This window comes from Zerene cesonia, chromosome 12 (genome assembly GCF_012273895.1).
Source record: "Zerene cesonia ecotype Mississippi chromosome 12, Zerene_cesonia_1.1, whole genome shotgun sequence".
NCBI lineage: Eukaryota > Metazoa > Arthropoda > Insecta > Lepidoptera > Pieridae > Zerene > Zerene cesonia.
Genome location: NC_052113.1, coordinates 6,013,900 through 6,036,134, shown reverse-complemented (window position 1 = coordinate 6,036,134; position 22,235 = coordinate 6,013,900). Strand labels below are relative to the sequence as shown.

General features: G+C 32.4%; 2 protein-coding genes across 6 annotated transcripts in view; one reads left to right on the top strand and one right to left on the bottom strand.

The window, feature by feature from the left end:
* LOC119830713 (septin-2) overlaps positions 1-5,220 on the bottom strand; it is a 12,399-nt gene extending 7,179 nt beyond the window's left edge. Inside the window, exons 1-4 of one of the 2 annotated variants that reach the window (XM_038353825.1) lie at positions 4,729-5,220; positions 1,789-1,980; positions 1,378-1,636; positions 50-200 (exon numbers count right to left, since the gene is read on the bottom strand). In XM_038353825.1, the coding sequence (XP_038209753.1) occupies positions 50-200; positions 1,378-1,636; positions 1,789-1,980; positions 4,729-4,741 (615 nt within the window). In that variant the 5' untranslated portion in view covers positions 4,742-5,220. Of the gene's footprint in view, positions 1-49; positions 201-1,377; positions 1,637-1,788; positions 1,981-3,363; positions 3,772-4,728 lie in introns of those variants that run through there. The other variant, XM_038353824.1, reaches the window with a different exon arrangement.
* A 4,813-nt stretch (positions 5,221-10,033) lies between these two features.
* On the top strand, positions 10,034-20,907 carry LOC119830712 (carboxypeptidase M-like). 4 transcript variants are annotated; one of them, XM_038353822.1, is made up of 13 exons: positions 10,034-10,238; positions 12,656-12,752; positions 13,441-13,602; positions 13,856-13,989; positions 14,578-14,714; positions 15,686-15,873; positions 16,240-16,296; positions 17,315-17,491; positions 17,695-17,813; positions 17,994-18,170; positions 18,720-18,812; positions 19,150-19,277; positions 19,915-20,033. In XM_038353822.1, exons 2-12 carry the CDS (start codon positions 12,656-12,658, stop codon positions 19,252-19,254), a joined length of 1,446 nt encoding a protein of 481 aa, XP_038209750.1. In that variant the 5' UTR covers positions 10,034-10,238; the 3' UTR covers positions 19,255-19,277; positions 19,915-20,033. The 4 variants fall into 4 exon arrangements, with proteins under 4 accessions (XP_038209750.1, XP_038209748.1, XP_038209749.1 ...); XM_038353820.1 differs by lacking the exon at positions 19,150-19,277 and having other exon boundaries at positions 19,915-20,907; XM_038353821.1 differs by lacking the exon at positions 19,150-19,277 and having other exon boundaries at positions 10,035-10,238; positions 16,267-16,296; positions 19,915-20,907.
* Positions 20,908-22,235: the final 1,328 nt, after the last annotated feature.

The window sequence follows — 22,235 nt, the reverse complement described above, 5'->3', positions numbered from 1 at the left end:
TCTCGGGACTCGCAAACAATAAGATACCCAGTTACCTACTTGTACCTACTTGTATCTGATGTTCATCCAGGTCACTTAGTATGCGCGCCTTGAGCCGCTTCACTTCGGCAGCAGTGAGCGAGTCAGCTTTCGCGATTACAACCACAATGTTCACTTTGCGGTGCAGTCGCTTCATCATTTCTAAATCTACTTGCCGCAAGCTGAAAATGTTTCTTGTTGTTGAGTGGTATAGAAATAACTACGTGTTACGTGTTCATACGGTGTACGGGTTTTTTCTCTATTAATACAAGTAGTTTTCAAATTATTATTAGATATATATTTTGTAAAGCAATGCAAAATCTTTCCCAACCTATTGTATAAGGTACATTATCTTTACAGTTTAGAGAAATAAAGAGAGTATTAAATACATTTTTATTGGTCTGAGGTTAAACTATTAATCAAATAGCATCGCCACGGCGGCAGACACCAATCTAGCAGACGATTTCCATCAAGACCATTAACACAACAAGATTTTATTGATCGTCATCGCAATACTTGTAAAATAATGCGCCATTATTGGTACTTTGTATGAAGCATAATAGCCAAATAACGATTGTTTATTAAGCTGTCGATTGTTATAACAATTATGTTATTATTCCAATGTTAGTATTTACATCACTCAGAAACTGAGTTGTCTATTGCACTCAATATGGATGCTTGATTCATAACACAAAATATAGAATGAGTTTCTGCATTGTTTAACGTTTACAGTAGTTAGTATATTAGAAAATTCCTTCCTCCATATTTATCCTAATTGTTATGTACGAGTAGGTACATTAACAGTAATAGCATTAGATAAGTGATTTAAAATGATTTTATATATTTTTATTAAAATAACTCTATTTCTCGAAAATCTGCATGTTTACCTATTCTTCTTCATATGTGTAATGCAATAATATGTTCATGAACTAATGAGGTACATTCGATTACAAAGGCTTAGTGCGTCACAACCTCCTAAGGTATCAGTGAATATAATATGGATCGGTGAAGAATTCCATGCCTAATAATAGAGAATTAGTTAAATAAAGCACACATCGCGTTCTTAGAACAGTATGTACTATCAAATTTAGGATGACACACTCTTTTATAGTCCTTATCAATGCGCACGTGTGTTTCTGACGCTGGACCATGTATGATATTCTTATCTAAAACTATGTCACTGTGTATTTTGTTTCGTCTTGAATTTCGTATTTCTTACAGTAACAATGTTTGTGGGAAGTGTTCGTAAGAGCAGTAAATAACTAGCAATAAAAGTAACAATATACAAACAAAATTTTTAAAATTTTAGGGATTGACTTGTAATTTTGCGTTCCACATCTTTCCAGAAACTTCACTTACCTATGAGCCCACGGCGGAACAAAATAAAGGCAACAGTGCACCCTATTATCCTGCATATGCCTTCGGTTCAGACCACTCTCATCGGTGAAGTACTGTCGGAATTGCTCATCCACATAAGCTGAACACACCCTCCAAGAATCTTCACAATTGATCGCATCACCGAACCCCGGAGTGTCTACTATAGTCAGACGCAGTTTTACACCGCGTTCCTCGATTTCCATGGTTTTCTTTTCTATTGTTGTTGTTTTCTCTAGCCTATCTGTTAGGATTAACAGAACGTGTTTGTTATGTAAACACCAATCTTATGTAAACAATATTGTGATAACAGAACTAGCATTCGCTTTACAAATATAAAGGTATATATTTATGAATGTAAATGACCACGAAAAGTATTTGTAATTGTAAATTTACCTTGAACATTAGGAATTTTTCTATTTTTATACAGGTCTCCAAGAAATAAGCTATTGATGAGAGTGGATTTGCCTAGGCCGGATTCTCCTACAACCATGAGCGTGAAATCGAATCCTCTTTTGACTGATTTTCTATGAACTTGCTCCGGTAGAGTCGCAAATCCAATGTAATCACGCTCGCCGCGATCTCTTTCTACAAACAATTATTTAATTAACATATCATTATTACTTGCATACAATTATTTGAGTAATAACGCTTAACGCCAAGCTATTATTATATTACCTAGGTGCATTCTAATCCCCAAGAGTTTTTATAATATCATTTACTTAATGAAATAGGTCGCGCGTTCAGTACATACATAATGTTATTTTTTTTATTTATTTTTTTAAGTCTTTAAAAGATCTTATATAAATGTATTCCAAAACTTCAAATTAATCCTTGAATTACTGTTCTACTTATAGGCTAAACTACGAGCTAACCGAAATAACTAACGCAGGCAAATGAATTCAAAAATTATACACAACATGTAAAATCTCTTTTTAGGTTATTAGGCTAAATATTATCATGGTTTCGAAGCGTAAGGTGATAAACTTTGTGATAAACATCAATATCTCTATGTTTACGAAAGCAACTCGGAAGTATGGAACAGCGGTACACTTCATATAATTGTGAGAAATTCGTATTAAAATGGAATTGAGAATAAAGGGTTAAATAATTTGCATTGCCGGTGTACTCTGTGCTTCTTTTGTACGCTTATACTACAATGATTGCAACGAGAGCAGCGAAGTGTGACAGGACAGGTTTCCAAAGCATATATATAATGACATAATCTGTATTATCTGTGGTATATAGTTTCCCAGGGCCGTACACAGAGCGCGATTTCTCGCGGGAATGTCCACCTTCCGCGCGGTACCTCCATACCTCTACTATTGAGGACGGACAACGGAAGCGACAAACGTGCTCATCAATGCGCTAACACCAAATTGTGCTGTTGCTATTATTAAGGGAACTGGGAAGCTATGCAATCGTTAACTACCAGTGACCTTAATGTAGCTCATTATTAAATACAGCACTGTTTTGAAATGTTCCTGTCCAGTTACAACATTTTAAAGATACATTGATGAAGATGATTGCCTGACAGAATTAATATTAACGAGATCTATAAATTTGTTTGACGTGGGAAACATGAATGATCTAAAATGGGTACTCCCACGCTTCTAATAGACAGTAAGAAGATCTCATTGAACTTATGTGGCTGAGTAGAGTACCTACACGCTCTCAATTAAGTATTTTTTATTAATAATTGCTAGGAAACAGCAATCGAAACCTACTAATAAATAAAAAAGTGCAATGAGACCGTCTAACATTTTGTTACAAATAAATCAAAACATTTTGTATTGGGTAAGTATATAAATATTAACCATATCGATTTTTGTTTGACAGAATTATTTTATAAGTTAAGCAGTAATTATGAAAAAAGTACCCATATACAACTATTAGGTAAGTACAGTGTATAATTTTAAGATAAAAAATGTATTATAAATATAATGTTGAAGAGATAACAGAAAAACTCACGTATTTTTATAACAGTGGGAATCGAAGTCTTCTGCTTATTATGATTATTTATTTCATTATCTCTGTTTGTATGGATTGTGTCCTTATCATTTATATTTATATCAACGATTGCAAAGGAATCACTTTCCATCATTGCCTGGACTTGTAATGTAATGTTTTCCTCTTCCGACTCAATTGTATATTTATTTAAAACACTGCTTTATTTATAAGTAATTGTATTAATTGCACTTTATTGGATTTTTTAATTATTTATAGCCATATTTTTGTTAATGAAAGGACCACGAAATAGTAAACAATTATTAATAATCGTGACGGAATATATGAGAAAAATGGCGCAAATGTCAACCGTTCGCGCGCTGGTTAGCACAGCGGTTACGTTGAAACTGCGCGCGCACTGCAACATCAACAACTTGTATTGTTAGATTCGGACAGGCGCGCGTTTAGTTACGTCATTCATTAATCACAGTTAAATTAAATTAAATGTAAGGAATATACTTTTGACCCGGTGTAATTTAAATTACAGACTGGCAGTACACGTATAACTTTCCTGGGAACGAATTTACTACTTGTCTAATCAAACATGATTCAAAGTTAGTACATATTTACAATTCTTATGTAGAATTCATTTCGCGTGTGTAGGTGATAGCTGATGCTTAAGTATCCAATGTTCTAAGTCCGTAATAGATCCCTATTCATTGAGCGACATAATATGATTGCTGACAAGTTGAATTGCTTCTTCATTCTTCAATTGAGTAACTAAAGACTACCTATCCGGTTATGCATAATATGTTATCTGTTAATATGCATCAGCATAACGCGAATTCAATGTATTCTATTGGGACAACGACTTGTATATATTTTCCCACTTGGGCGTGTCAAAACAAAAAACAAATTAAGTTTGTCGTTTATTTAGTATACTCTAGAATAATAGACCAACATAAACAATAGTAATAGACCAATTACATATTTAGCTACATAGGTACCCTATCTCCATCCCATCCGTCTGAGAACAGAATCCCCGCCCTTCCTCGCTTCACAAGAGCTTAATAAGATGTGTAAGTATAGCCACAGATAACATAATACTACACTAATTATACAATACTAGGTAAAGCTTTGATATGTTCTAGCTTAAATTAAAAATTTGCAACATAGGTATATACAAAAATTTATGACAGTCACAAAAGAATATTCAATCAATTCTGATTTAAGGTACCTATATAAAAAGGAACTTTTTAGAATTTTATAATAGGTGATCTAGTTTATATTCCTTTATGATTGATTTTACAATGTATATAATATATTAGTTTTAGTGGACAAGGTTTATTAATCGAGGTATTTTAAAAATATTAAAGAATTCTTACTTACCAGTCGTCGTCATGTTCAGTATCGTAGATCGCTTCTTCTTTAATATTTAAAAATTTATAAATAATACTTTAGGGTTTTAAAATACTTTATGAAAATTAACATGAAATTTTCATAATATTTTTAAAAAGTTCCTTATTTTTTTTAAAGTTTTAAAAAACATTTCACTAACCCCGGGATTTAGAATCAGTTTAAAATAAACTATAACTGTTTCACAAAAATAAACGGAGATCTCATTTTAACGGTATGATTAATTATCGGTATAATTTTTACTACAAACATAAAATATTATCTCAACCAGAAATTATGTACGTAGTTCAATGTTGTCGACATTTTTACATCTAAACACTAAAGCTATAGCGAAATAAAAGTCGCGCGAACTATATTATATCACGATACTTATCCTAAAAATTGTATAGTCAAAAACGGTAGAAAAATCGAAAAAAAAAATAAAATCACATTGTTTGTGCGCCGTCCTGTGCGTGTGGGTTACGTAATGTGAGGGTCCGGGAGCTCGCGCCCTCCAAGCTCGGTCCCCTCCGCCCCTGCGTCCCTGGCCCTAGCTTTCTGCGCGAGAGGTCGGCGCTTTGCTCGGGACCCTCAACTGCGCACCTATTTTCGTGCGGAAGCACCGGTCGATACCACACAAAGCTCTACGCCTGCGCTGTGCTGCCACCACCTCATAATACAAGCCTTCTGCAATGCCCCAGATGCAAGAAAGGTGTGCAGAGCGTTCAAGGCCAAATTTACCCTCATTAAGCAATACTTCAATTATTGTATGAAGCATTTTAATTAATGCACAATTTTCAAATGTCAAAGCTATGCTGCCCTCACGAGTCACCCTTGATTAAGAAAAACTTCAGGCGAATAAAATAAATTGCGAAAAAAATTGTTTGCAAATAATTATTAATACATCTTCTACATGTTATATTATATCTATTTATCTAATACCGAAGAGCAATTTCATATCATAACACATTTCTAATGTAAATTTAGGTTTTAAGTCTCATATAAATATATTGTAATTATATAATAACTTTGAACAAGCTCTTGTATATCGTTGAGATTGATAATAGAGAGCAACATTTACAAGGCCTGTGGAAAGTCCGTCGACTACATACAGACGTCAGTCTTGAAACTTTTGAAGTACATCGATCGAGTTGGCCGTTATTATTATTTTTTTCAATATTTATTCAAAAGGACCTTGAAAGGTTATTGAACTCTTATTTTGATCTATTTAGATAGATACATTCATTTCTTCAGAAACTTATTTTAATGAATATAAATAATACCATACCGATACGTATGCATATAATTGATTATAGATGAAAAAATTGCCTAATTGGTTGAGCCGTTCTAAAGTTTTACGCTTAGCAACTCAGTTTGGCGAATTCTTCTATTTAAATAGATTCTCTGTGCTCTCTCAATCCATGAAAATAAACTAAAACATAGAAATTATATCGGATTAAAATGTTACATAATTAAATTCATGTATATTATGAATATGTTATGTCAAATACATACAAAAGTTTTTATTCAATAGTATTTTATAAATGCTACGAATATATGCGAAAAATCTCAAAACTTATAACGTAGCTGCGTTATTGCTATGCTCTATCCTGTAGGCTGTTAATTTTTGTGCTAAACGTATTAAAAGATCTATGACAATGCACACACGTAGATTTGTATTTGTCTGAAATACAATTTCTTTGTACAAAGTAATATAATATATGATGCATAATGCATTATTTAGCCTCTAATGCTGGACGTTAACATAAGCACAGATTACTAAAAGGTTACCATGTCTATGAGTTTAAAATTACAAAGAAAAAAAAAATAACGGCAGTTGCCGTTGATTTGTTACCTATTTAATTTTACGTGTGTACATTGAAATGATGTAGGTAATTCAACGTCGCTCGCAACGCAACGTCGCAAACAAAGTCGCTCTACATTTGTTATCATTATATTATATCCGGATGATCAAAACTCGATTGAAAGAAAACTGCAGAGAAAAAACCTAAAAAAAATGTAATCTAAACCTAACCTATAGTTTGTCTGAATTTATAATAAAGAAAATTACCAATCAAATGTTTCTATTTGTAATATTATTTTAGAAACTGAAAACTTTATAAAATACATTTCTGTTCTGTATAGTTTAGTATATCTGACCTAAAATATAGCAATATCTCTAGAGAAGTCATCTGATAGATGCTACATGAGTCCTCATTAAAGAGAACATTATTTATGGCTCCCTACATTATAGTAAAAGTTGTTTTATTTGCATAGCTGGCAAGATATTCCAGAAATAGTCGCATGTATTTAAATGAGACTTTTTTTATAAGCGAGAAACTTATCTCCAGCATTGTAGAACTTTATTGTAGGTACCTATCGTTATATATACCATAAAATATATCTATTCATGGAAGTTAACCTGCCAATATCATACTTTACAAAATATAAGTATGAATTAAATTAATAGCGGAATCTTATACCTACCTTTCCTTTTCCTACCTTTTAAACATTCCCTGGACTATTCTGAATGAATCAAAATCAAAATTATCTAAAAATTGGCCCGGCCACGAGCTCTAGCGAGACTTAGGGTCATCAGTTGATTATTTGACAAAAGATACAAGCTTTTGGCTAGCGTTTTCACCCGCGTATGTAAAGGAAAAGATGTAGATGAAATCCCAGGGTTTTACTTGCATAGTTCCCATTCTCGTAAGAGTTTAACTGTCCTATGTACTTGCTCAGGTCTCAAACTATATTTATACCATATTTCATCCTTATAACCGATGGTAATGATTTAGCCGAGAGAATACATTTAAAGAGTAGTTAGAGGGTATAATTAGAGTAGTATTCTATTCACATTCCAAGAAGCTATTCCTATTTAAGTGAACTGCATTTTATTATTGGCTAATCCTGGCTCCGCCCGGATACCAAGATTCCGAAGAAGAAGATTGTTTTATACCAAGAGGAGCATTTAGTCGGGATAAAAATATGTCTATCGACGTGAAACTGTTTAGTTGAAAATTTTTGTTGTTTAGATAAAAATTTTACACACAATTGTTTTACAGACAAATTCACAATTATTCGACAGTTTGCAATCTCGCGAGTTAGATTATAATCCAATGGTTTTTTAATCTTACGCTGACAAGTATATATTATAAAAATAACCGAATATGTGTATCAAATGTTACATGTATATATATTATACTCCGGTCAAATTAGACCAAATTATAAGAAAAGCAAAACATAAATTCACAACAAGCTGAAAATCAGTGAAGATGTTTAAAATACAGGTATAAATATAATTTAGAAGTTACCAATCATTGCATTGCATGGAAAAAAATTATTCAAGGTCAAAGGTCAAAAAAATAAGTTTTTCGCGATTTTCAGGGAAACTGTAAGTTTTTTCGGAAAATTACCTCGGACAAAAAATTGTAGATCATAATATTCTAATAATCTACAAAAAACGTCTTAACAATTTTTTTCATACGACCCACCATTTTTGAGATATTACGATCTCAAAAATTGTAAAAGTTGTAATCGTCATAATATAACGTATCACGGAATGTCCAGATTGACCGGACTATTATATATTTATCGTATTTATATTTCCATGTCACACATAAATTTTTCCTCTTCTATAAAGTTTGAAATGCAATGTAAATGGGTCTACTTTAGTAGGTAGGTAGAGGTAAAAAAAGGATCATTAATCGAATTGATTTTATTGAAAATACTTTATATGGATGTAACTATATAAATTCACCAATATCACACTACTGTTAGTGATTAAATTAAAAAAAAATTATTTAATGAAATAAATTCTTACACACTTTTCGTATGAACGTGTTTTCACTTAGAAACTATTTCTGTTGCTCCGTTTAGAACACAATGATGATTGTTTTGCAGCACAGACAAGAATCACATAAGTGCTCTCACATAAGGGTAGGATTTTATCAGATCTCTTCGACCATGACCTAGATGCTGAGAGCATAACTATCAGAATAAGAAAAACTGCTGACGAGACCTTGCCGTATTGTTATTTTCACTTTCAAGAATTGCTGACGTAGGAAATTCAGAGCGTGAATAAACATAAATCCAAAAATCTTCAATATTATTCTCACAATATCTTCACGCATTGGGTTTAACTTAATGAACCATGCTATCTTACGACATTTGATTATTTACTGCAACGTAGGCAATTTAAGTTTAGCAGACAGGCCGCTTGGAAAATAACTAAAAAAGAAAATTAAGACAAAAATATCTTAATAGCGATATAGCTAGCTAATAGCGATTATATTTTTAGATGTGATATAATTTTTTTAGAACAATATTGTTGTTCACACTGTATGGTATTAAAATCAAATAAAAGTTATAAAAGTTAGTGTGTTTATATATATATAACAAAATAGCAACCATTTTTCTTTTTTTCTTTTTTGAGATTTTCTGACGGAGAATCGTTTTTGCCACTGTTGCTGTTTTTTATGTTTTTTGTTGTAGATTTATAAGATACATTATTTGCTTGTTTTATTTGTTGTTGTATTTATAACAACGTATTAGTAGGTAGAGATATATAACAACGAAAATGTATAACATTAAAATAAATCAGTAGTAAATTAATATACTTAAAGATAGGAAGGAGTCGGTTTATGATAAAAGCAATTTATTATTTTGGTTCATTCATGGTTTTCTTTCATAGAAGTATTAAGGTATTATAAAATGCTTTGTCTGGATCGATATAATGAGACCAGCCAAAGATAGAGTTGCTTGTATCGGTATAGTCTTGGTAAACAATAGCTTTTACTTTCTGGAGAAAGTCTGTTAAAAGGGAAAATTTCGGTTTAAATGGTTCTTATTTGTTTTACGGTAAATAATATTAAACCCTCAATTGTGCATATAAATTTGTAACAAAGATCTTGATATACAAAATTAATTATGACAATAATTGCTAGCTAAATGTTTTAAATCGGAAGTCAAAAACGTGGAAATTAATCATTGAATTGCATTTGAAACCTAATATTAAGTATCGGCTAGGCGTTAATGAAATTCTATCCGCGGGAAAAGTACTAGATAAGACGAAAGGCGCGAATTCACATACGTCACTGCTTGAGTTCAGTAGTAACTTTGCAATGTCACTTTTATACCGTGGACTCTAGAGAAGAAAATCAGATATGCTCAGTATGAATCATTTAAAGTCAATAAAATAAACCTTATTCCGTGGTATTAAGTACAGTTTCAGGGGTGTTGCTTGAGAGAAAGTGCTTTACGATCATGTGGCAGTTGTACGTCGACGCAGATGATGCGGTACCCGTGGTTAGCACCAGCGATCTCAGTTGGCAGTAGAGCTTCGTTCGTTCGGTCACAAGGACCTGTCTGTCCCAGTTTTCCTTCCGGGCGATACTTACGCGACCACATTCCAATCGCGCGTTCGTAAAATACGTGTCTTTAACAAATGAGGACAAAAAACTTTTAGTGTGTTCTAAATTGAAACATTTGTCCGGGGACCAAAGGTAAAAAAATATTTTGTCATTACATAAAAAGTTTAGATATATCTTTTAAAAATAATAAATAAAATAATTGTAAATAAAACATACCATAGTGTAATAAAATATAGCCGATAGTGATCAATATATCAATTTAATTTTAGAGCAATGTTTATACTTTTTTAGCCTGAACTAATTTATCTACTGATATATGATGTATAAATAAATGGTGTGCTTCTATATTATTATGAGTTCTTTAATTATGTTTCATAAAAATAAATAGTGTATTGATGGTCTAGCTGACTTTATTAATATAATTTAACAAAATATTTCAATATTTAATGTATTTTTGTATGTTGTAATTAAAAGTTTGTATAAACAATTGCTGTTCCACATTCTACATGTTTTTGAAGGTCTCGAGTACTTTAATGGCAAAATCGTTGATAATATGCCTAGATGATTGGTCCATTAAAATGAAAATGGATATAACACTTGTACCCTGGCAATCCCATAAGATTCTTTGTTACATATTATGGACCTGTTTATTAAATTTGTTCTTCAAAACACGAACTAGATAAAGGCAACAATTAATATGACAATAAATATTTCATTTATAAAAAGAGTAGGCATATCATTTCATAGACTATTAATCATTTAACCATGTTATAATGCCTTTTTAATTCAAAGTATTAGTTATATTTAAAATAATAAATCGTTTGGTATATCTCACGTGTGGCGGTATCGTTTAGCAATTCAAATCACATTTGTTAAAAACTTTCACTGAACAAAAAGTATGCTGCATTGTTTGTTGATAGTCACGATGTGAAAATCAAGAGTCTCAATAAATATGTAGGTAGTAATATTATGTAGCGTAGTGTTTTACTGTTGTTCTAGAAATATAAGGAGCATATTATATATGTTTCATTTCCTATTCTAACTTAACTTGTCCTAAATTTAATTCTCCTGAAGACATTGATACATAAACAATTATCATAAAATATTATAATGTTATACCGTTATTATCACTTTCATTTCATCATACTTCGTTGTCCGTAACAATTTTTTTGCAATTACTCTTTAGTTTATTTGGACAGAATCCTCCATGTCGCGAGTCCGACTCGCTATTGATCGATTTTTTTATTTAAATGAACCGTGGAAATCAACGGCATAAACAACTTTTATTATAAAATAAATGTATTACCTATTAAACCTTAGCCTCGGTCCCGCTACAAATTTTTGTAGCTACATTTTGATTTTTTTTAACTTTTCTCTTTCATGAACAGTAAATGAAGAAGGTATTTATTTAAAACGAAAATAATATTACAATACCCGTTTTTTCCAGTTATATCCATATTCACCATATTATAATTAGACATTGTATTGTGTATATATTGTACTGGGCTTATAAAGAAATTTTCTGCTTAAAATTAACCACATAATAGGTACATTGACGTTGTACCTACACCAAACTTTATTTGCATTTTTTTTTGATTTCCACTGGTCACGGTTGGTAAACATAATAAAATATTCTAATGCGCATACAGTATGCATTATGCATACTAACATCGTACCTGTTCAGTAGTAGGTTATTTCAATTTGGGTGATGCTCCTTCTTCTATATTAGTCCACTAACCTAGTGACCTTCGCTTAGTCCGGTCGAATCTTTCCCATAGACTGTTAATAACGTTAAAAACTCGTTTAGTGAAGTAAAATCTACCAAATTTTCTTTTTATTTACCATAAGCTCGTGTTGATGTTGCAGTATTAATTTTGGTGCTTTTAAATCACGAAATAATGTATAAAAATATTACACACGGATTTTATAGAACATATAAAAAGAGAGAAGGTAATATTTATGAGTATCGCTTTTTTGTCTCTCTCTCGCTTATGTACAAAAAGACAATAGTGTACCCAAGGGATGTTATTCTAGTTTGCAACAAGAGGGTTAACATATGTCTCGGTTTTAAATGGGTTTGACATGCTGAACTTTTTACCTAATTGCAAGCCAATTTCACTAAACCCACCACCTAGCCGATTGCAGAAGTGCCCTTTGAATGTATTATTATAAATTCATTATACAATAATAGTTACAATTTTCATTTATTGTCTTGATGAATATTTACATGCAACAGTAATCTCCAGCATATAAAATACTAGCGATCTACCCCGGCTTCGCCCGAGGTACATATATAGCCTATAGGCTCCTCTATAAATGGGCCATCTAACACTGCAAGAATTTTTCAAATCGGACCAGTAGTTACTGAGATTAGTGCGTTGAAACAAACAAACAAACTCTTCAGCTTTATAATATAGATATTAAGGTCCATGATCCAAAAATCATACATTGAAAATTGAAATACCTAAATCAGCAAAGTACACACACTTAGTACGCACACATTTTTACTATCGTATATTGTATAGTTAATGAACGAAATAAACTTTCAGATGGGATGGAAAAGGGATGCTGTTCGAGTGGTTCTTCTGTTAACGATAGTTGGAGCAACATGGGCACAACAATCTCCGGATGCAGGCTATTTGTCTGGTAAGATAGACAAATTACGATACTTGTAGATCGCTCTAGCTTTATCTAGGTAAAGAAACATCCCTTAAATATACAAATGTTGCCCTTACTATATGTTTTGTGATTTTACTTTTTAATTGCGTTGAAGCTGCCATAAACCTAAGTTTAAAAGCTAATAAAGTTGAATGCAATGTTATTTTACTGGTTTTGCCATTATATAGACATTTAACATATTCCATTAGTACTACTATGTAGGTAGTTATCTACAAAAGTCAAAAGTTTGTACTAAATACTAGAGGGTTATTCTATTCAATATCGATTAAATTTATTTCTTAAATCTTTCCATAGTAAAAGACGTAAACATATATCTTACAATATTTCATAAAAATATCAATGAAAACGATAAAAATAAACAAAAATGATACAATTGTGTAGCTTTTAAAAGTAGGCCAAGAATAACGGTAATCCATACGAAAGCTGGTAGCTGCGTAAAGTAACGTGACCAGTATCATAAATATTAATTGTTAATGCATATAGACAAATAATTCGTGATTCACATCTATGAATGGTATTAATAAACTTTTTAGGATTTATCAAATTAAAATAAAAGTAATTAAGTAGAAAGTAGTAGCTAGTACAAATTTCATGTCAGCGAAATTTATAAAATCATCGTTAACATTAGAAACTTAATCATATGTATTTTTATCAGGAGAGGATGCGACAAACCGAAGTGAGTTAGAATCACGGGAAGGTGGACCGGAATTGGAATTTCGGTATCATGACCATGATCAGATGACGAGATACCTGCGCGCAGTATCCGCTAGCTACCCCGCCCTGACTGCGCTCTACTCTATTGGAAAGTCTGTACAAGGTAAAATTTATAAGTATATGGTATTTGTTAAATATTCTTGAATAACGTTATATTTTCAATGTCATTTCACAGTTATAGAAAACTCTTCGCGCTCCGGCTCTTCCTGTTATTCAGTACAAAAAAATAATTGTGGTTAATGAATTTAAAAATCGGTGTCATTTTGGAGTTTATCTTAATCCGTCACATAAATACGAAATCACACATCACATACTTGTGAATATATACCAAAATATACATTTATATATTTGTATAGGTCGCGATCTGTGGGTGATGGTGGTATCAGCATCACCATATGAACACATGATCGGCAAACCAGACGTCAAATACGTAGCGAATATTCATGGCAACGAGGCTGTAGGGAGAGAATTGCTTCTGCATCTTATTCAGGTAATTATATAAACATTGCGGCAGTTAATTGTTTCGATTTATATCTCGGTCCATTGTATATGTACTCCCGTATAAATTAGTCAACTAATTACTATGAGTTACGTCTTAAATTACGACATTTATTTGTCGCATATTTCCTTGTATGTTTCTAGAGCGAATCGAGTAGAGTCTACTACGTCTGTATCACTTAAATTAGACTTTCGTTTCCATATATATAAGGAAGTGTGAAGAGTTAAATCGGAGTTCCAGGAAAATTTATTCACTGAATAGTACAACAATATTTACATAAATTATGCTTCCATTTTGCATAGTCATGCATAGAACCGAAATAAGCTTGGGTAGATAAACACTATACTAACTAAATGCATATATTTGCTGTCCAAAACAAAATAACAAACGTTTTTTTACATTAAACCCCTATTGCGAAAATACTAGGGTATCTATTTATATCTATCTATGTTTATTTTTATTGAATATTTTTTCTATTCTTTAAAAATTTCACATTTGGGTATCAGGTTTAAATTTAAATTAAAATTAGACGTATTAATAATGAGAATTGTATAAGCAAACATTACATACATTTTTCAGTACTTGGTTACATCATATGAAAATGATTCGTATATCAAATGGTTACTAGACAACACACGAATCCACCTAATGCCATCCATGAACCCGGATGGTTACTCCATATCTTCTGAAGGACAATGCGACACCATTCACGGCAGGTAAAAATTCACAATTATTTTATAACATCTATGTTCCTTTGTTAAGGCGACAATGAAATACAGATTGTCACAACAATTTTTCGTCATTGAACAACTCATTTTACGTTATTCAACAATTTTATTTAAATACCACATGTAGAGCGTGACTTTTAAATATAGTCACATTGGAATATTGCATATCTTTTTTTTTTTTTTTTTTTTTTATTTAAGATTAGGCAAGCATTTGACCATCGCTTCGCCTGATGGAAAGCGACAAGCGAGGTCTAGGATGGAGCACGCTTACCCAATAAGTGCCTATTCACATTCCTTTTGAATAAATCTAGATTATAACTACTAGGAAAAACGAAAAATGTATAATGATATATATGAAACGTTTACATTACTTCTATGATTACTTTCAAAGAATGCGACTTGGTTAAGTAACTAAACCTACACTTTATTCATATTCATCACGGTAACCCTAATCACTCTACGCTATAAACACAGTCAAAAGCCTTCTGTTCCTTTTAATAATTTACATAATAAAAATTGTTAATGCTTGCTCTAGTTTATATAAAAAATATTTTACCATACGCTTACAAATATATAAAAGTTTTTTTTTTGTACAGATCTTTCTTCTTTTACAATAGGTTTATATAAAATGAAATTATACAATATTGTACAATTTGAATATGCCTGTAATTGGTAAGAACTTATGATTGTAAAATCTAGTTGTATTTTTTATTATCTATATATGTGCCTTTCTGTTGATGTGTCTAAAATCTATACTAATATTATATAGCTGAAGAGTTTGTTTGTTTGTTTTTTTGAACGCACTAGTCTCAGGAACTACTGGTCCGATTTGAAAAATGATTTCAGTGTTAGATAGCCCATTTATTGAGGAAGGCTGTAGGTTATATATGGACCACGGGGGAAGCCGGGATGGACCGCTAAAAAATAAATAATTATAATAATTCATTTAACAATTTCAGACATAACGCTCGCCGATATGACTTGAACCGCAATTTCCCGGACTTCTTCAAAGCGAACACAAAACAACCCCAACCGGAGACGGAGGCCGTGAAGGAATGGATTAGCAAGATCCAGTTTGTACTTTCTGGATCTCTGCACGGAGGTGCACTCGTAGCGTCCTATCCATTTGATAATACACCAAGTTCTAGTAAGTATATAATAAGTTTATCAATCTTCTTTTGCCCTTTATTGTATATTTATGCTGACATATAGATTTTGCAATTATTGAATATTAGTTTTCAACGAGCTATTTAAAATGTTGTGACATATTCTAGCGGATTTTCAAATTGTAAATACTTTAAAAACGGATAATTAAGCTCTAGGTAACGAAATCACTGCAGATGATTGTCCTCTCATATAGGTATGGCAAAACCAAAAGCTTTAACTAAAATTAATTTACACCTCTTAGTCTGTAAAAAATTTAATTCTTTGTCAAGTCATAGTACCTAGGTATTAGATGATAGATTAAAATAGGAACAAGTAGTGTTATACTTTTATTGTTATGGATCTGAAGCTCCTTGTTTTCCATGCTGCCTCTTAGGAATATGCAGGTCTTCCATACTGTGTTCAGGTAAAATTAGAAGGAATAATAAGTATATCGATAAAATGCTTTCAATGTTTTTGATTTTTATGTCTGATTTGCATTACTCTCATGGATTTTATTTTCAAGTGTAATTTTAAACAGGGAAATAATATGTGAGTTTATTTTTGGTAAGTTTAGCTATACATTAGGTTCACCTTTTCACTGAATGGTACCACGAATTTTGCTTTTTCATAAAATCCTAAATCTTAATTAATAATAAGTATCATTATATTATCGGTACAAATTGTGTGATTATATAGAACCGAAATCACAAATTATTGATAGTTCCTTTGACAACAAAAATAATATGAGTAAACTGTGATTACTATTCATTCCTGCAAATATATGTATATATATACTACCTGACCCGGCAAACGCTGTTCTGCCTTACTCTTATCATTTAGGGGTATGAAAAAGATATATTGGCCGATTGCCAGACGTACCCAATATGCAAACAACAAAAATATCATAAGAATCGGTCCAGCCATTTCGGTAACTAAAATTGTGACACAGGAATTTTGTATATAAGATGATAATTTTCAACGTATCGCGACACGCAGCCATCTGGACCGTATATCCAATTTCCAGATAATATAATAATCATTATTATTTATAGTGGAGCTTGTATTAATCATTGTGATTTAAATTTTCCTTTGCTTTCTTTATTAGTTGTTGCCATATCGCTAAATTATATACCTTCCTTTCCTAGCAAAATAGAATATAAAAGATGCATAATTGTAATATTTCGAAATACTAAATTTATGCTTACAAATTACGTATAATGTTTATATGTATATCTAATATACGATAATGATTTTTAAAGGTTACGTTTAAAAAAATATTCCTTCTTTATAATATATTTGGATACTTAAATAAATAATGCAATATCGGATATTAAGTCAGGAGCGATTTAGGTTTATTTTCGAATTTAGTTCCAACATCGAAAACATTATAAAAAAGAGTATTATTAACGTACAAATTTCTCCTGCATATCCCCTAAATGCAGTGTTTCAAAGCTACGCGCACTCGCCTTCCATCGCGCCAGACGACGACGTGTTCCGCCATCTAGCGCTGGTCTACTCAAACAATCACGCCAAGATGTCCCGCGGGGTGTCTTGCAAGAGCGGCTCCCCGAGGTTCGAGAAGGGCATCACTAACGGAGCGGCTTGGTATCCACTCACTGGTGTGTTTTATTTCTTTTTCTTTTTTATTCAGAGTACAATTACTTTAGAAACTTAAACAATACCTAACCTATACAAATTAAAATATTTAGTAATCTGTGGCACTTTTTTGCGGTCTGCCTAACGGCTGACGGGATTAGAGGAACACGATGCCAATAATGATTTTGTTGTGTATTTTACAACTTTTTATTTATTCATATTTCAGGGGGCATGCAAGATTATAACTACCTATGGCACGGCTGTATGGAAATTACGCTAGAAATATCTTGTTGCAAGTATCCTCCCGCACACGAGCTCGCCAAGTACTGGCAAGATAATAAGCAGGTACAGAAAGATCCATGGAAATATTATTTTTGTATCACTGTACACGTGCTTACAAAGCTATAAAATGTTCATCAATCATCAGATATAAATTTTTAAATTTTATGTTATAAATTTTTACATTTGTATGCATTGTGGTACATAAATGTCAATTTTCATATTTTTTTTCTTTTTAAACCGCAGTCCCTCATTAAATATCTGGCGGAGGCGCACCGCGGCGCGCACGGCTTCGTAATGGATGACAGCGGCAGTCCGGTGGAGCGCGCCGCCGTCCGCGTGAAGGACCGCGAGGTCACGTACCACACCACCAAGTACGGAGAGTTCTGGCGCATTCTGTTACCTGGACGTTACCGGCTCGAGGTAAATACACCTGCAATACGCGAATGCGCTGCCCGCTTTTAAAGGGAAAGGAATAAGGATAGGATTGATGATAGGGAAGAAGGAATGGACTGGGAATGGTGAGGAAAAGGAAACGGAGGCCCGTTATATAGCATTGAAATGCTTGATAATGGGGTGTCCCTTAGGCAAATGATACTGAAAGAGTAGAAGAAATTCGTTTGCAGAGGCGGGATCACGGGTGGCCGAGAGGCTAGGCGTTGCTACGGTTTGGCAAAAAGACGGGGGTCCTCGATCCCGCGGAATCCCGGACACGCGATCAAACTTTTTCTCTTCTTTAAAAATTTCTAGTTTTAACGTGTTTTTTAACGTATAAATTTCTCCTGTGGGAGGGTGCGTCTCCAGAATATTATGGGAGGAACAAAATTTGAATGATATGATGTATTGTTTTATTAGAGATAGGTAACATAATATTGGTTATACGAACGTATGGGATTTTTGAGATTTCATTACAAATGATCTTTAAATTTAATATTTAGCAATCATTCATTAACAATATCATTTTTTTTACAGGTGTCCGCGGAAGGCTATCTGCCGCAAGAAGTTGAATTCTTTGTAATTGATAGTCACCCGACTCTGTTAAACGTCACATTACATTCTGCCAAAGTACGTATTGAGTGTTAAATTATTTCAATGTACATACGCTGTGTAAATAGTTGAATTTAATATACATACCTAGTACTAACAAGCTCTTCTAATTGTTAATATTATACACTATTTGCCAATTTTTTGGAGCACTTAAATTTCTCAGAAGGTACTTGAACTGTCTTTATTACTAATTTATGTAGCATTTAAAAATATATGCAAAATAATTTTAGGTAAGTCCTTTAAATTACCAAAACAATTAATTGCAAACCAATGGAAATAAATAAATGCTATGCAGGTGTAAAATATTGTATATAATATTTCGGTGTGGATTAGGTTTATGTTGCACTTTATTTAGGGTTTCCCGCCATCTGGGGCGATGGCCAAACCGAAGCTGAGTAGAAGACCAATGAAAGCGACACCTTCCAAGAAACAAGAGCCCATCTCTTTTCCTCAAGATTAAATAACTACAACCTCAATACAGATGTATGACATTGATTAAAATCTTTTAGTTATGTTTATTTGAATCATGTCAATAAATTCATAATTATAAGCACCATCCACATAACCATATTATGATTAAAAATTACCATAATAGAAATGAACGCATTGCATGTAAATGCCAGCTGATACAATTTTACGTATTTTCTAAATAGCAGTATAATATTGCTTCTCCATTATTGCATTCCTATCTGATAGAGGCTTTACGCTTGGTATCACAAACGTTTTTCATGGCCATTATCAAATATTATTGCATAGAACTTTGAGTCAATTTCATTTTTTCGACAACTCAAAGACTTTGTTCATATTTTTATGATTTTGGCTGATTCTTCATGTAGTAAATGCTCACAAAAAATCACATAGATACTTGTCATTTTTTTAACGGTAACAAACTATATAAGCATAGTTTGTTACAGGAGAAATCAATCAAATCAAAAATAAATGTGTGTGTACATTATTTTAGCTCTCGGCAAATCAAGGCTATGAACTATCTAAAAACCAAGCTTTAACCATATTCATCCACTTATAAATTTCATCACTTGACTTATAACCTTTTAAAATCGTTTGTAATTTTTAACCTTTTTACCAATATTTCTATATGTTATATTGTATATATTTGCAGCGTATAGACGGTGGACCATACTACCGGCCGGCTGGGCCTCCCCGCCCGCCCCCCGCACCCGCGCCCTCTCCTGGACTCTTTTCCACTTTCACCAACTCTATTAATAATTTCGTCTCTAGTATCTTTGGATAAGAATTAAGAATGTAATGAGAATTTATAAAATGTTATCGGTATGAAAGACATTTCCAAAATATACTAAATATTACACCTACCGATTAGATATAAGTTAAAATGTCAGTTAGGATCTCTATAGGGTAGATATTTATCAAATTTAGGGTACATATTCTAAAATTTATTTACTACTTGCAAAATACAAGAATTTTAGAAAGCATTCTGCTTCTCAACGCTGAGTAAGGCTTTTATTTACCTTAATTCAGACTTCATTTTGACTTGTGCTAATAATCTGATTAATTTTGACGAATCTAATTTATAGTAAATATGATATAAATAATTGGAAATTGAATAAGTTTGATTTGTTCCACTTTAGAAGAATATTTGTAAAGTTACATACGCCAATTCGTAAAAAATGGATAAAAACGTTTAGAATAAGTTTAAACTAATGTCATTTCAATTTATTTAGCTTAAAACTGGCCTGATTTATTGATTCATACTACAAATCTTTTACTAAATCAAGTTTCAGAATTTATTAGCAAAATATTTATTGGTATTATAGACATCTTGAAGTAGCATAATAAATATGTATATATAGAACTCAATGTAAGTTATTTTTAATATTTATTTAAAATTACTCTTAAACATACTATTAAGTGCTGATTCAAATGCATAGTACGAGTATAAAACGTGCTTATTATTCCGTATTCCTATTCTTATAAATTGTATGAAAAACTGCGTCTTCGCTTAAGGGACCACTGTAACATCACGTTGTTATCTGAACTTGGCTCAACCGGTAAAACCGGAGCTATAGAATTAATTTACTCTTCATTAAGTACAGTATTATCGAAAGTGATAAGTGAATAAATACTACCACATATATTGCAGTCATTTTCTTGAATCCTGACATACGGGTAACCTGCATACCTACCTACCTTTGATATTTAGAGACCAAGCAAGATAATTAGAAACAAAGCATCACAAAATCATCCTTTGAGACCTACAGTGACACAAATTTCTCATAAAACCAAGTCATTTGTCTTTTAAAAGTAAACTTACGATGTGGCGGATTTAACAGCAGGCTGAGTAGGCTCGAGTCTAGGGCGGCAGATTTATGGGGCGGCAAATTTGGAGACCGAATACACATTTTTTTTTCACAAGAGATTAATAAGATTAGCTAGATATTATTATTAGTAGCAAACTTCCATATTCTAGAGATAAACAGCTAGTTCACCGCCGCTTAACCAGTAATCCGTCCTCTCGCGTCTGCGCCTTTTGGCCACACTTTTTATGAGTGAAAAGAGCGAAATTATGACAAATATGCCCCCCTTCCCACTAACAACCCATACATGCCAGTCTTACTACTGGTTGGAGGCTACGAACTGGATGGTTTGCATGCAATTATTCGATTTTCATTAATACGAATATCTCTACTAAGGGGCGTACATAAATTACGTGAGGTGTTTAAGGAGGGGAGGGGGTCAAGTAAAATGTTTCTCTATTATATCTCACTTGGGGGAGGTTTTAATAATTATTAGGTTTTTTTTTAACATAAAACCGTGAAAATAAAGTTTAGTTAAAGTAAAACAAAATTCTAGAATAAACATATGGCAAAACTTGATATATTAGTATTCGTCATAAAAATCCTGAAAATTGTCTCACGTAACTTATAGACGCCCCCTAATATTATAAATGCGAAAGTAACTCTGTCTGTCGTCTGTCTGTCTGTTACGTCTAATCCACTGAACCGATTTGAATCCACTGAAATTTGGAATGATGATAGAACTTGGGAAAACTTGGGAAAGGACATAGGATACTTTTTATTGCGAAAAAAGTGAAGTGAATAGGGGAAATAGGGGATGAAAGTTTGTATGGAAGTTCCTTATTGTCAAACATAAAATCATGTAAGATTCTTTCACACTTAAACCACTTAACCAATTTTGACAAATAGTCCAGACCTTGGGAAAACCTATAGGCTAATTCTTACCATGTCGCTCGATATAACCGCAGGCGAAGCCGCGAGTGGAAAGCTAGTGAATATGAATAATTTAGTGAAGAATTTTAACGATTTCAATTTTATGAATCGACTCTTATGTGCTTTACAATATGCATATAGTAGCTTCAGAAAATTCGATTGAAATTAAAAAAAAAACTTGAACAGTAACAGCGACTCGATTATTTTTAACTGTTTGTAAGCGCAATAAGGATTA